Source organism: Anopheles cruzii, chromosome 3, assembly GCF_943734635.1.
Source record: "Anopheles cruzii chromosome 3, idAnoCruzAS_RS32_06, whole genome shotgun sequence".
Lineage (NCBI taxonomy): Eukaryota > Metazoa > Arthropoda > Insecta > Diptera > Culicidae > Anopheles > Anopheles cruzii.
Genome location: NC_069145.1, coordinates 16,830,675 through 16,846,672, shown reverse-complemented (window position 1 = coordinate 16,846,672; position 15,998 = coordinate 16,830,675). Strand labels below are relative to the sequence as shown.

Here is a 15,998-nt window from a genome sequence, read left to right as displayed (position 1 = left end):
TTCCGTAGCCTAACGATATCTGAGTTTATTCAACAATTTCTTCGCTTTATATAGTGCGTTTTGTTATGATTAAACTATCCTTGTCTCTTTCTTTCGATGCGTCGCTTATCGTTACTGGTCGATGCTGGTCGACCTAATTTTTGGGTATATTTCCGGTCCCTTGCTGTGGCCATGCATCTCCTACGCTTATCTATCGTAATGTTTTCATTGCTCTTGCCTGCAATGTATTTTAAGATGAATGCTGGACCAGCGCGGTCCCTAGATAATTTTATGATGCAATCTGCACCCATGTTGTGGTCTCTGTGAATTCTGCTTTGTTTCTTTATGATTCTTAAGATCCATCGTTCAATCGAGTCGTATGTGTTGTGCCTAACGTTCTTACAATTCGTAGCTTATCTGTATTGCTTGTAACGCTAGGTTGGAAATCGTCGCGTTCTCAACAGCTCATAAAAAGCGAGCAAGTTACGTTCGTAAAAACTGAACGTTCGCGCACAGTGTGACGTGGGCTAGCGATTTACTACATTGCGCGTTACCGCTAAACGGATTTAATAAGCCCTTCGTTTACTTCGTTTACTGCGCCCCACAGGGCAGGACCTTACCGGACGGGAGGAGCGGTCACAGAAAAAGCAGTCTTCCCACAGATCAGTTCTTATTTGCTTTCACTTTTGCGGGCTACAGCATGATGCGTTTCATTATGATCGTAAATGTGCGCGATCCACAGCCAACGATGGCGGCGTATCTTCTGAGACGATCAGCGGACACCGGACGACGGCCGCGAAGGCGGATGTAACACTTGCATGCGCAGACGTGGCTCATTATGAGGCGAGCGCGCATAATCAAATCATAAGGCAATTGCATAATGTATGCATGTTTCGTTGACGCTCCATTCCGAGCCCTTCGCCCGGGTCGCGTGATCAGGGAACGCCATGTTATCTATCTGTTTACTGTTCATCTCCCGTGTTTGGGCAGGCGAAATGCAAAACCAAGCGACAAGTGAAACCCGTCCCAAGAGAGACAGAGGTGAGAAAAAAGGTGCCTATAAAACGACACTTAAACTGGCGACACTCCTCCGATCGTCAACCTTCGAGGGATCGTTCGTTCGGGCATCACGAGATGCTTCGCATAAAGCTGGTCGTAAGCATCGAGCGCGCCCGTTACAATAAAACGCCCGACCCTTAAAAAAGCCCCCTGATCGGTCTTCGCCATTCGCCGACTGCCTGGCCTCGCCAACTGATGAGGATCTCGTCCTGAGACGAGTGCTCGAACGAACGAACCCTGTCAACAACGGGTAGGGGGTTTCACTTTCCTCGCATCGTTTGCAAAGAAACCCCTGCAAGGGGCTCTGCTCTTATCCTGGTCGGGTGCCCGATCTACAATTAAGCGCGCCGTCGAGAAAGCGAGCAGAAATATTATTATTTTCCTCCATATGCGCGCGCTGCGCGTTACCTATTAACCTCGCCGGCGGTTGCCGGCGTGTCAGATCGTATTTCATAACTCTCAACAACATCATCATTTGAGGAGAAATCTTTGCCAGCCTTTATTGTGTTGTGTCCGCAAACAGTTATTTTGAGGCCTTTCAGGGTAGAAAAGTAGCCCTCTTCAACCGTTAGGACCTTCGCGCTTTCCCACCGTGCTCTTTTCGCATTCGCACTCCGTACACATAACCTCAACTAACCTCAAAAAAGGCAGCCAATCATTACGAGGCAGATTACGAGGCACCAGAGAACCAGGGAAGGCGGTATCATTACCACAACTTTCCACTGCTGCGCGAGCGGACGGACGATGATATCTGTTTCATTATTAGCCTCACCTCGGAAAGGGTTGCCCAAAATCAGGATATAAACACCTTTCGGTCCACAGTATAATGCGACGAACGAGGGCCGGTTTCATAACGCAGGGTGATAGAAACCCGGGACACCTTTCTTGTTGGACTCCGACACCTTCGAGGAGCCCCGACCGCGTCCCGTGAACCACTTTCGATCTTATGTGGTTTTCAATTTTCATCTACAGACGGCTGCCGGGGGGCTTTATAGAGCTACGGACCCCGTTTACTCCGGGGCCCGGAAAGTACCCTCGACACCTACGGGAGGAAAATACGGTGACCCGACGACGGCCGCCGGCGGCTAGGCCGCGGGCTAGTAATTAAGGAATCAATGCTTAATTAATTATGATCCCTCTTTCGATCGAGGCCGCACCGATCAGTCGGTGATTGGAAAATTGTTAGCCACCTGACACCGTCGTCCCCGGACCATGCTGTCCCAAGCGCCGGGAGGCTGGAAGGCTTTCGCTGTGCATATCGGAGAGCATCTAGGTGTAGGCTTGAAGTGTGCATTTAAAACGCTTCCTTTCACTGCGATCCGGTAGGCCTGATGTCTCCTGCAGTGGGCTCTCGCAAGAAAGCCAATGGTGCGCCGTGGGCACCAGAACAGAAGTAATAGATGGGTTCGGGATAAGGTTTTAATTTTCACATTCCCGAGCCCCGATCGGCGGCGCCCGCGGCTGAGGGTTCGATCTGATGGATCCGGTTGCCCGAGGGGGAGAACGACGTACGCCTTTTTGCCGTGTGCCGATTCGAGGTGTGCTGATAGGTTATGGCATAAACAGTCATTGAGGTAATTAAAGACTCCTTCAACTGCCAACGCAACGCCAGCGCCGTGTAAAAGGAGAAAAAGGTAAATGCACGCCAACGACGAATGCTGATTAGTTTAAGAAGTTTGACCATTTTTTCAATAATTTACAACACCTATTCATTGTGAAGATCTGTCTATTAAATCGCTTTATGTTCGTCAGTATAGCTTTACGGGTTGAAACGATTGTCAAGGAAATGGAGTTGAGTGAAGTAAGAAGTACATGAGGACAGCCATAAATATTCAGATAAAACATTAAGCCGAATATATCTACCTTGATTCGAGCAGAATGTATCAGAAATCAATTCTTCCCGAGGGGTGTCGAACTCAATCCAAAGTTTCCACACGTAACACGTAAGACCAATCACAGTTAATAATCTAATCGATTGGTTATTTAAAACTCCGTTACCTCAGCTGCAGGCCAGCTCCACCGAATGCACCACGGCGGACAGGTTGGAACCGCCCGCGGGAAAGTTGCACTTGCGCCTGGTTATTAAACACCAACCGACCCGGTGGTGCAACTCGAAGCCAGAACTCGAAGCTTCCACATCGCCATCAACACTCGCAGCGTCCGGTGGCGATCGACTACCGATACGCTAATACGCTACACGTCTGCCCTCTCCGGTTACATCGATTCGACAGGCTTTCCAGCGAAGGGTGCGAAGAAGTGTGCTTGACCACACCACCACCACCGGCAAGAGCCTCGGCTAGGGAGCCCCGATGGGAAGCGGCCACAGAAGCCGGATGGTCAGATGGTATTTAGATAAACCGTTCGCCGCGCCATCGATTCGATCTACGATTGTCGGAGTCGATGGAAATGGAAAGCGTTTCGAAAAAAACAGGCGAATCTTGGCCGCATCGGACATTCGGACAGGATAGCCGCAAACACTTCATAATTTCCACACTCGATTTCGTACGTCACACGATTCGAGTGTGGCTAGGTGTCCGGCTTCGGCTGTCTGTGGCCGTCGGTCCACGTTTAAGCTACACATCCTCTTTCACATCAGCATCTCCCCCGAAGACTCCGCACGCAACCGCGGTCGATGATACACGCCTTTCCGGCCACCAAAAAACCCCGGAATCCAAGTCGAACGGAGGCCCTCACCCGGGGCTCGATTGGACCCCGCCTTTTCGGACCGCGCAGAAATAAGTGTCCGCCCGTCTTTTCGGAGATGTTGAATTAGAAAATCAGCTTCCCGTGGGCAGGGCAGGCCCCACCGTCGACCAACTGCTGGAGTGCCCTCGAGGGATGCGAAGCGTAAAATACTTCTCCCACGTACTGGTGCGTAGGCGCAAATTCGCCAACGCATCTTTCACCAGGCACCAGGCGGTCCAGGACCGGGAACTCTAAAGGATGTCGCTCTACCGCCGGCCCACCGACCACGCCGTTGCCGGTTTAATAATGACTCTCCCTTGCGAGGGAAGATGACTCCGGACTCCGTCTACGCCCTTTCTTCGATTCGCACATTTCAGCCCATCAACGAGCATTTATAATGCGTGGTTCGCGGGAGGAAAGCTTGATTGAGGGCCGCGCGGAACTGCGGGGATCAGACGAAGGCGAGGACTACCACTCCCCTGGGCCAGCCGAACCGAATGACACATCTCTTCTGTCTACGACGACGACGACGACCCCGACAGCGGCCAGCTTCATACGCCACCAGCGCAACAGCTCCTTCGGTTGAGCGCCACACGGTTTTGGGATTTCTTTGCGCAAGGGAGCAATGCCTCGAAGTGAAACGTAAAAGCGTGGCAAATTTATCGAAATGAACTTTTAATGAAGTAACGAATGGCGAGCCGACTGCCACTCGACGAAGACGACGGCGGAGAATCTTCACCAGACACACACACTTTAAGAGCAGGGAAAACCGCGCCGGAAATGCGTGAAATGCAGCGATTTGCGGGAGAGATGCATCTTAAATTTTCACTCCGATGTTTTCGTACCGATTCGTTTCGGGACACGCACATCATTGCGCCAGTGTGGCAAATTGATAGCGAAGCGTTTAGAAATGCTTTTTTCATCTGCAAATTTGCAAAGGCAAAACATTCACGCGTAAAGCTGTATCTCGCCTAATGTCGCTCTCGTCCTCTTCCGAGACGCAGCAGAGAAATCGGCCAAAGAAGGCAATTAATTATTAAGACGTACTGCATCCATCCGTCCGTCCGTCTGTCTGTTGGGTCGGTGATTTATGCCGCGGGGTCCACCATTCAGTCCACAGCCGAGTGTGATGCAGTCCGCGAAGTGTCACCCAGATGCAACACAAACTTTCGCGCCGGATGATGACGCTTTCTGGGCATGCTTTTCGTAAGGTAGAAAAACAAAATGGCTACGGTAACACCGTTTGGCCAAAGGGTTTGGCAGAAGGCTGGATGACCACCGGTTGTTTTCTTTTGGGAAAGTGCGGGGCCACCACCATGATGTCACACGGTCGATGGTCGCGCAGCGGTATGGAGAAATTGAATCACATCTGCATCTGCTACTGCATTGCCAACTACGCACCGGGACGGGAGTCCAAATCGGGGTCCAAAGCCCGGGCGCCTTGTACTGGCCTGTTCAATAAGTTCGTAGCATCGAGTTCTTAGCTAGGTATTCGGCCAAAGCCGAACAGAGGGCGCTGCTACGAGTCTAGGTTTGTTTTGTTTTATTGGTACACTCTTCATATGAACGTATGTGAAGTTTCCAAAGCCAACAGTTTAAAAGCAAAGCATGTATAGGAATGTTGAAAGTGTATAAGGACTCTCCAGTTAGGCTTTCAATTAGTACATTAAAAAGGGGGTTTCTGAATTTAAACGTGGTCGTGCAAATCTTAAAGACGATCCACGCCAAAGACGCCCAAAAACACCTCAACTCGTAGGAAAAATACAAGATATCGCATTGAAAAATCGTCGAATGACTGAAAGAGATTTAATACAAGGCTGAATAATAAAGTGTATTTCAAACCAAAAAAATTGTGTTATCCCAGGCTACGAACTTATTGAACAGCTTAGTATGTCGGAAGCGCAGCAGCGCGCACAAGGCGATCCAAATGGTTGTCTGACCAAAGGCAACGGACGGCCACACCGTGTACCGTTAAGTTGTTTAGTGACTCTCCATTTCTTCGATGGAGTTATGCGAAGTCATTAAACCGTCGAGCTGTGTCCACCCAGGGTCTCTCGACGGGCTGGACGGCTGCGGACGGATAGTGTCAACGCGCGTTCAAGTTGACTTGAAAGGGTAAACAAAATGACGCCAAGTACGCCAACAACGAATACGAAATTATTATCGGATTCACGACCAAGTAAACATTCTCCTGGGCTGCTGACTCAGTCATTTCGGCACACAATCATCCCGCCATTAAGCCGCCACTTAATGCCGACCACGCATTCTTTATCATGTGTTTACCCCGAGAATAAACGATCCTAAATTTTATAGAACGGAACAGCGAGCCAGGGAGTTCTTAGCGCTCTGCAAACACACAGCTCGACGAAAGAAACTGGCTCCAACCAGTCAGACACCAATGGACTGGATGACAGACAACAATGGAACTCCCATCACTTCCTTCTTCTGCGCCGCATCTTTCTTCGGGGTCGTTACATTCACAGCCTATGGCGAGACATGGCGGCGAGACTAGAGCCATCATCTTTGTGTAAATGCCGCCCAGGATGTCGCCGACAAATCAACAGCCCTGCCCTGAGTCGCCGAGATGGAACAGAATCGTTATCCTTTTTTAAGGTTTCCTCTGTTGGAGTAAAGCATCTCCAATAATCGGTCATTACTTATTCTTGGAAACCATTTGAAGAAAGAGAAATTCCAATATATTTATGGTCCCGGTGCAATGGCATCCATTTCGTTGCGCTTACCTTCCCCATCACGGTGAGGATGTAAACCTTCACCTTGGCGCTGGAAGCACTCGACTTTGGAATAAGAACGTGCCCACGCCCACCCACGTTACGCACGCCACTTCCGCGACCGAGACAAAAAAAAAGCACCGGCGAACCAAGACGCCCGGGCCGCAGCGTATCGAAAGGGTAAACGACCGATTCATCGATTTTGGTTTCCCAGACGAAGACGGCAAAGACGGCACGGACTGGAAGGGAGAACAGGGCGTCGGGGCCGGGGCACCCACCGAACGAGCACCCTACATTATTCTGCGGTGCGATTTCTGATTGCCTTTCGTCTGAAGACTTCCTCACTTCCCAAGAAATCCCATCCCGTCCGTAACGTACCGTAACGGTTCACTAGTTCCTATGGAGTTGGCTTTCTCAGCTTCCCCCTCTTTGGTTGGCCAAGATCTCAGCCAAGATTGCTAAAGTAACCCGTTAGGTGCGCGAGGAAAAGTGCAGCGGTCCTCAATTCCCTGGCGATGCCAGCTAGAAACACTGGAAGCCCTGAAATTATCTGCTCCAATTCGTAGCAGCGAAACCGCGCCAGTCGAGGCCCGTAATTGCTGCAAGATCAATCACATCTGCGGCCAGCCACTGCGACCGCGTCCACATCGAAGGGCACCCCGTTCTGATGGGGCAGCGTCGAGCAAAATGTGTAGCCCCCCCCCCAAGAACCAGAGCTCGAAGGATCGCAGCAAATGAGAGAGAAACCAAGGGTGGAAAGCACGCCCTTTTCATTTTTCCGGTCTCGACGATTGCACGCTCGATGCCTTTGCCGGCGGCCCAAGCAAAAAAACTTCACTTTCGTTCTGACCTCCCCCGAAGGTCCCGTTACTTGGCCCCGAAAGGCAGCCACCGGTCGCAACGTGCGCAATTACGCGTGCGCAATAAAAGACGCCCGCCTAGACCTGAGGCTGTTCCGTCCCGGGTTTCATTAGTTGCATCTTCGTTTCTTGGACTGCGTCGGATCCGTACGACTCCTACGTGCGCCTTCCGAGAGGGCGTGCTGCCCTCGGGGACTCCGTAGCGAATGCGTAAATCATTCAAGTCATGTTAAAGAGCACAGACATCCTCTAGACCTTGGCTAACAAGAGAACGGGCCCCAAGTCTAGCTCAATCTTTTGGATCGCCCCGCTTTTCACCGGTGGGTCGGAGAATACGGAGAAGACAGATAGGCCAAACTGAGAAGCCTAATACGTGTTGGCACACTGCTGTGTGTCGCAAATCGCGGTCCACACAAACGGAGTTTCCTGTTCCGCGAAACTAGGCCAAAGATTTTCGGAAAAGGCTACAGTTTTTCTCTTTAGAAGCAGTCACATATGCGCAAGATGGTCCCCCACCAGACGATGGCTACGCTTCTGGCGAGTGGAAATTGGTGGAATCCAACGGAACTCTGCTTTTTTCAACCTCTCCCGAAGAAAGAGTTGTACCTAGGAGTCTGGAATTCTGGCAAAAACTTCTGCTCCACATCATGCTACGGTTGTTTTGGACCCCGGGTTCGTAATATGTTCCGGATACTATTAGTTCCCTTTTTTTTCGTTCTCCCCACTACGCGGCAATTCCCGTTAAAAGTGGCTCATTTCGAGGTCACGAAGGGTTGTGTGGTGTACCTCTACCCGCGCGCTGCTTGTCTGCCAATTCTATTATCTTTCCGAACCCCGGGGTGGAAGACTGTACCACCTTTTTCCACCACTTTTATTCATTACTTTCTTTGTACCTTCGCCCAGTACCGAGAGAGTCCAACACAATCGGTAGAGCACCTTCCAGAAACATTAATTCTACGCCCGTTCAAGACGACCCGAAAGCTCCGAAGAGTGGCGCTCCTGACAGCAGACAGCAGGGTACAATTGGAAGCTCAACTTCAGCGCCACGTACCACGCACCAGAAGTACATTTCCATTCTTCGCCCGTACACAAATGGAACGAAGCGAAATGGGGGGACTCGGTACTGTGACCCACAAACTCGTACGCTGCTGACGGTAGAGACAGGCACAGGCTTCCAGATTGACAGCCGTTCATCTTTGATTGGTGACCAGATTCGTCGTTCGAAGAGCAACTTCCCGCATTCATGGAAATCCTCCAAAGTCCGCCCAAAAGCGCCTCATCAGCCAATGATTTATGGTAATGTGTTTTATTGTGAAGAATGCGGCGCAAATCTCAGCTTTCTATTCTCAATCCGACGGGGGGCTGACTGGCTCACCCGTTCCTGCAGACGGGTCTAGGTCACAGCCGCATTCTTGATATCGTGACCGACAAAGGCCGACACCATTCAATCATCGGGATATCTTTCTCCCGATGGAGGCAGTGAAAAGAAAAACATTCACACAACACGTTCCTCCAAATTGATGAGTCGCTGAGTCCGTCGAAATATAAGAGAAATCCACCCGTTGGCAAGAAATACCGTTGATTGACAAATTACCAGTGGCGCATGGCGCAGTGGATACTGTTGGGGTCAAACCGGAATAGCATTCCAATGACGGGTTTTTACGGGTTACTGGCAATTTGGACGCAGCTTTCAAAGAAAGGGTTCGCAGCGCACAACGATAATCCCAAAAGGCGGCTTCGGTGAGCTGCGCAAAAAGTGTTGAGACCTACGGTACCTAGTCGCCGAACTGGGAACACACCAAGAACTGTTGGGAACATCTTCAAAGTAGCTGCGGGTGGCCACCTTGGGGCCCGCAAATCGATTGGAGCAACGCTTGTGCGCGTCCTCCAAAACTTGCTCCTAACGAAACGGAATTAACGGCAATAAAAGACCATAAAAAACCCTGGGCCGCTGGCAAATGCTGCCAACCTGCCTGTGCCGCGCAGGTGAGAATCTTGCTACAGTCATCTCCCAAGGTCTTCAAAGGCTGGTGAACCTTGGCAACTTCGAATGGCGGGCAAAGAGGAACTCGACATGGCGCGCCTACTCTCCTCCGCAAAAAAAAACAAAACGAAACAGTTATTCTGCCAAACATGGCAGAATAAGTAGGACGATGGCGGATAGCTCTAGGCCACAACTTGGCCACAAATTTGCTTTCCCTAACCGCGAATGAGCCGCTGTTGCCCCTAAAGAGGTATGATGTGTGCTATCACTTGGAATCGTTTTCCCAGTCCGCCCAGGTGGGGGATAACTTGTGAGTTCTTCCAGGCCGCGGCATCACGTGTGGAGAGTCTTGCGCAATCAAAACAAACCCTACAAACCCTGATTTGCAATGCAGAGCAGCTAACCGGCCAAAAAATGAAAAACAAGGCTGTAAGACACATCCCAATCTGGAATCGGACGGTGTTCGGAGTTTCGATTGAAAACCGCCCCGCCACCCCGTCCTCTCGTTGGCGGCCGAAGCCCTATTCCAAGAACGGGTAATACCTTCACTACGCTCTCGTTAAAACGGCAATTGGGTTAAAAATTTCAGTTTGAACAACGGAAAACAACGTAACGTGCATCTCACGTGCCCAGGATGATCTGCCGTGATGAAGAGGAACACTTACAGAGCGTCCCCACTTCTGCCGGAGCGCTAAACCAAGATGGGAAACGCGAGCATAATGTGAACTGCTGCGAAAAAAAAAACAATCAGCAACCATCTCGTATGCCGAACGGGCCGAAGAATCGGACCGGTTTAATTAAATGGCCATGGGATTGAAGCTCTGTCTTTAGCGGAGGAGGCCTCTGCAGATCCCACCACCGCTTTGCAGTGAGAATAAGCATAAATGTGTGTGGTGGTTTTTCTCCCCACGTTTTTTATGCTTCTTCTTATGCCTCATTTTGTTAATGTAAATCGCCCGGCTCGATTTGCGTGAACGCGATTCGTTCGCAATCGTTCGTTTAATTCGCATTAAGCGCTATTAGGAACGCTCACTTACGCTGGGCTGGCGGTTCGCGCTGTCGGTTTCTTGTGCCATAGCGTGTTCTCATCGATACAGAGCCACGCTCTGGATCTGTTTGTATTGGACGTGAGAGGGCTAAATGCAAATCATGATTCGGCTTCTGCGGCTCAACCGTTTCCCGTGTTTTTTCGCCAACCTTTACAACCAAGTTACTAGTTTTTCGACAAATTTTGCTAAACAATACGGAATCGCCGTTAGTGCAGATAATTATGGTGTTTGAAGAATGTAGAAAAGACCCGTTTAACATACAGCTATGCTCAAAACTGGGAGTATGTGAAATTGAAAATAATAACAATCAGACCTCAGACGTAAAATTAAGCTTCAGTCCCGCGACCCAATAATTTATACACGGCACTTAACCTCAAACAGAGACCAACGGACACAAATTCTTCAAAACCATTCCTTTCCTAGCTAAAACCATAAAATGAAGCACAGACTGTATTCCTGGCTTATCTTATCTAAACACCCCCGGGGGTGGGCCAATAAACAATCACACAAAATCAACGACCAAACATTGCTACTCATTTGCACTGCCTCCAGCCAGTCAGCCAAGCCACCGATCCGCGCGGTCGTTTAAACGGCTTCGCGACGACGAGAGCAGCGGCATGATGGCTAGGCCATAAACCAGAGATCATGATCGTAAAATGACAAAACCGAAACATGGCCACTAAGCGGCACCCGCGAGTGAGCGTGATCGGCGCGGATTCGTAGCCCACGAAATGGCCAGTTCTCCGCAAAAACACAACAACATCATGCTCGTGGCTGGTGGCTGGTGCTGTCGAAGCAGAAAGCTCACCATAAATCTTTCCTAAGCCCCGTGTGCTTTCCCGGAAGCGACCGGGAAGCGGGGCTACGGTCGGTGGATCGAAAACACACACAACCGATGGCCAACAATCACCCTTTAAATGACGTTAATTGTTGTTCTTGGTGCTCCGTGTTCCGTGTGACTTCTTTTCCGGCGTCGCGTGCGCCGAGCTACTCCAACAGTGCCGTGTTCCGGAAAAGGGCTCCCCAATATACATCGAGTCTCACTGTGATAACAAAAGTACAACAATCAAGATCGTGCTTTCCTTTTCCTTCTTTCTCTCTCGTTCTGTCTTTCCACCCTTCAAACTACTTCCAACCGTTCCGGGCGGGAGCCACGGGAGTTACGTTGCCATCATTTTTCCTAACCTCCTTTCTCCGATCGAATGCCCGTGTTCATCAAAACGTACCAGCGCTGGAGAGCCTCGGTTGATTGCCTGGGCTAGCCGACTAGTTTGTTTGTTTTTGGATTGGCCAACTTCTTGTTCTTCTTCTGGAGGTGTTCCTACCTTCGTACTTCGATTTTCCCTCAACCGATCAACCAACGGCGGCGGCGCATCAACCACGACCGCCGTTTGGATTGATTCCATGATTTTCTTCTTTTTTATCATGCGGGACCCCCCCTTTGAGGTCAACAGCAATCGACGATGGAGACAGCCCACACGACACCGTTCGCGGTAATTCTGGAATGGAAATTTCACCATTCCAACCACACCGTGCCGATCAACATTAAACTGCATTGTTTTGGCCCCGTTTCGTCGTTGGGCCAGCATCAATTTTTATACCGCAGCATACATCCGACATGTGACCCACTTACGTGGTTCGTGGTTTGTAAAAATAGGTTTATCGCCGGTCTGCTCTGTGATTTTAGGCCGAATGACAACAACCTCAACCTCACGCGTCTTGTAATGGAGCACTTGTAATGGAGCTCCGGTACATTTTGGCATTTCAATCGCGCAAATATCTGAGGCAGGAAGTACCGTACGCGTGGAGTCGTTGCGCAACACACGCAAAACTTCAAACGTCAACCGGGAACTACAAATTGAAAGAAAAGGAACCCGCTGCGCCGCAAGCACTTTAGACCCTCCCCCCGCCGGAGATGGTGGCGAATCGCAATTTACGGCCCTCCGCAGGCTCCTGGTTCGACAATTAAACATTATGCACGCGAGCGGGCGCGATTAGGAGAAATATAAACTGGGCCAACATTCTTTTCGCATGAGCTCAGCCAACCAACGCGCGCCCGTAGAGATCGCACATCGCGCAATTAAAAGACCATTTTCGGGCAATCGGTACACACACGGGAAAAGAAAACTCCCATTTTGGCAAGTGGTGTGTTCCCGCTCCGATAGATCGGGCCGGGAACATACAATCAATCATAGCAGCGGGAAGGTTTGAACCATTTATCACACCCGAAGCAACCCCGGGATCCTCCGGGTCAAAAGATTTGCCATCAAAGAATCAAAGCATAGAGTATGAAAAAAAAATACCCGCCAAAAAGACGGCTCACTTCTGGTGGTTCCATACTTTTTGGCCAACCCCGTTACCTTGAGGGATTTAATTGAGTTACAAACAGCATGAGGTCGCGCGGCGTTCGGATAGCTGCTCGTCTCGTTTCGAGCGATGGATCGATCGCACGATCACTTACCTGTGAATGAAAAATCGGAAAAAGAAAACACATTAGACCAAACGGTAAAAGCAGCATAATATGTTTGGCATTGAAAAGTGCATTAAATTTGACCATGTAAGAAGACACTCGAATCAATGTGCGGTCCCCGGTGGTAGCGATTTGCACAACTCTAAAAGCCAATTACCGACGGCAAACCCTGAAAAGCGCACCCTGTGAAGATCACGATCGGTCCCAACCTCGACGAAAATCACGATGAAACCACAACACAAAGATCGAAAACTGAGACCAAAAACCAACACGCTTCCCAAAACAAAAACAATAAAGTGTTACGGCCAATTGGTTCCTGGTCCGTTAACGAGCAGCAAATATCGGACCGGCGCGGGGCCCGTTTCTCAGCCCGCGAAAGTGACTTGTCAACCGAACACCGAACCACCTCCCAAACGCATCAGTCTTCTCTCCTTCACTTTCTGCCCATCTCCGATTCGTGCCCGAAAGGCGTGAAAGTGATGTCCAACTGACGTGCGCGTTGCGCGTGCACGTTGAATGAGCGCAGCAGGACGACTTCTTGAAGGCCTTTTTGTCGTGTCGTGTTTTGCAACATTACAGCAAGAAAACAGATGCCATCGCTCGGACCAGGGTGCGCCCCATTGACGGCTGAAAAAATCGAAGAAGAGAAATTTCTCGTTTTTTTTTTAACGAGACCAAAAGCAAAAGTTTTGCGTCGCCCTTTGCGGCACAAAGGGTCCACGGAAGGCGCCGAACCGGAAACGAGCGTTTCGAGCGGCCAAACGTGGTCAGCGCGAGAAGACACGTGGGCACGGGAGCGTGACAAAATGGTAAGCTTTACGGTCGGGAGAATTGATATGTCGCTGCCGGTGGCGTCGCGAAGGTCGCGCGGATCCAGGTGAGCAGCAGGAGGTTCCGTTTTAGGCAGCGGCACCTGGCTTGGTGACCGCGCACACGCTCGAGATTTCTTTCCCGGGTCCAATTGATCCGCGAGGTGGTCCCCGGAGACGATGTCGTGGGGGGGTACCGCGACTTCCGTGTGCCATATGAGGTGATCTAGAGCATCCGGTTTACGGTGAATCGGCCAGAGGCATGAAAATTAACATCCAATTCCCGTGCACCTGGAAAAAAGGAGCTCCGCCGAGAAAGATGTTGTGGCGGAAGTAACACCGGAGACCCCGATTGTTTTCTCTTCGCGTCAAAAATATTGTTTTTCTACCAAAGTGGCCAACTAAAGAGACAGAAAGATGCCAATGTGTACTACACTAACGAGATTTTAAGCTCTTCAAACTTCAACTGAAGATATGAGATACTCAAAAGAGGAAATTCTAAAACATATTTAGTTAAACTTTGGTCAATTAAATTGAAAACCATTAATGACTGAAAAGAAATCATCGCTTCAAGTTTGCCGACCACAGTCGATGTATTTTTGAACTCCACAATTCATCGTTTGCCCATCAACAGAGAGTCGTCTAAGCGCAAAGCTTTCCACCTGAAACACCTGCGCAAGGTCCAAATAGCTTCAGGCGGTCACGAAGCAGCGGACGTACTTTTTACGATCCAGGTAAATAGTGTTACGGACTTCGCCTTGGCCAGATAATCATCAACTTTTGCTTTATGACCGAATGTTCGCCAAAATGCCAAAACTTCACCCAACGCTTGCCACAACGTTGGACAATCGTTGGATCATCCGCTGATCCAAAGCCTTGCATCCAAACTTACTTTGCCAAACGTTGTAGTGTCCGCCCCTCGACGACGCGTTGGAGCTGGTATCTTCCAGGATCTTGATGTCGAAATCGTACGCCGCCAGGTCCTTGCGCAAGTTGGACGCCTTGTCGGACGTGAGGGCGCAGGCGGGCAGAATGAACAGACTGTCAAAGTCGTAGATGTCCCGAATCTTGGGATTGACGCTGGTCGAGCTGACACCGTAGCCACCGTTGCTGCTGCTGTAGTACAGGCTGCCACCGTTCGTTATGATCGAGCAACCGTTGCCGGTGCCGGTCCACGAGGATGCGCCCGTCGCTCGGTGGAAGTTACTGCCACCACTAGCGGCACCACCAGTAGGCGCTCCTAGGCCACCGCCGCCATTGGACACCGGGTAGCCGGGAGTGTAGTGACTCTGCGGGGCCTGGTGGTGCGGCCCGACCACCGACAGCTGGTTCCGGCTGCGGATCAGTCGGTTGTTGTTGGCCGAAGTTATGGTTCCCACCGACGTAGCCGAAGCCGTGCTGGCCGCTCCGTTCTGGAGACTGTGGAGCTGATGGCCGTTCTGCTGGTGGTGGTGCTGCTGCTGGTGATGGTGATGATGATGATGGTGATGATGGTGGTGGTGGTGGTGTGCACTTGGATGCCCTGGAACACTGGGACGCTTCACTGATATCATAGCTCTGGCACTGTCCGGAGGTTGCCTTTCGTCTCTTGTTATACTCTACTCTACCGAGGCCCAAGGAAGCCAGTAGTGCCAACCTTCAGCAACACGCAGCTCGGGCATCCAGACGCAGACATGAAGATCCGGACCTCGCGGGTTATCTTCGCGGTGGCGGAAGGTTCGAGAGTAGAACTAGAAGTAGATTGTCCGGACGGAACCGTACACACAGCCAACTGTATCACATCACCAACGGAACACCACGCCGAGCACTTGGTGGGGAGAGAGACCTTTCTGTCGCGCCGTTCACAGTTCACGCACTTTGCCGCACACACTCTTGAAATCTCGTATCGTTTCACTTTATCACAGATCACGCGGTGGTTTTAAGGGGAGCTTCCAGGGGAGCTGTTGCCTCTTGCTTATCCACTCTCTCCTTTCAGCTATCGATCATTTTGTATCTATACATTAGCGCGGGACGATAGGAAAATTTAGTCCCCGATTCAAACCCTCCGCCAAAGGGGATAACGATAACATCCAGAGTCTGTCAAAGCAACTGTCATTTTGTGTAACTTGGCACGAACTAATGTCACTGCGCAGGAGTTCCAGATATTGCGTGTTCTTCACAGACTGTCCGGCATACGAATCGAGTTCGAGACGAAAACTGACCAACCGAGCGGAAAAACTTAAACCAACAAAACCTGCAGCTGGGAGGTGTTCTTGGGTGGCCACCAAAGGACACCCCGCAGTGCTGATAATTTATGAACTACACACATCACACGCTGTGAGCCACAATGTAATCCCCACACAAAAGCGCTCCCAAACTTATGAAACCAACCCCG

The 15,998-nt window shown here is 50.5% G+C and overlaps 1 protein-coding gene across 2 annotated transcripts in view; it reads right to left on the bottom strand.

The window, feature by feature from the left end:
• LOC128274386 (epidermal growth factor receptor substrate 15 homolog) overlaps positions 1–15,312 on the bottom strand; it is a 42,828-nt gene extending 27,516 nt beyond the window's left edge. For both annotated transcript variants that reach the window (XM_053012574.1, XM_053012576.1), the window contains exon 1: positions 14,517–15,312. In XM_053012574.1, coding sequence (XP_052868534.1) covers positions 14,517–15,177 — 661 coding nt within the window. In that variant the 5' untranslated portion in view covers positions 15,178–15,312. The remainder of the gene's footprint in view (positions 1–14,516) is intronic.
• Positions 15,313–15,998: the final 686 nt, after the last annotated feature.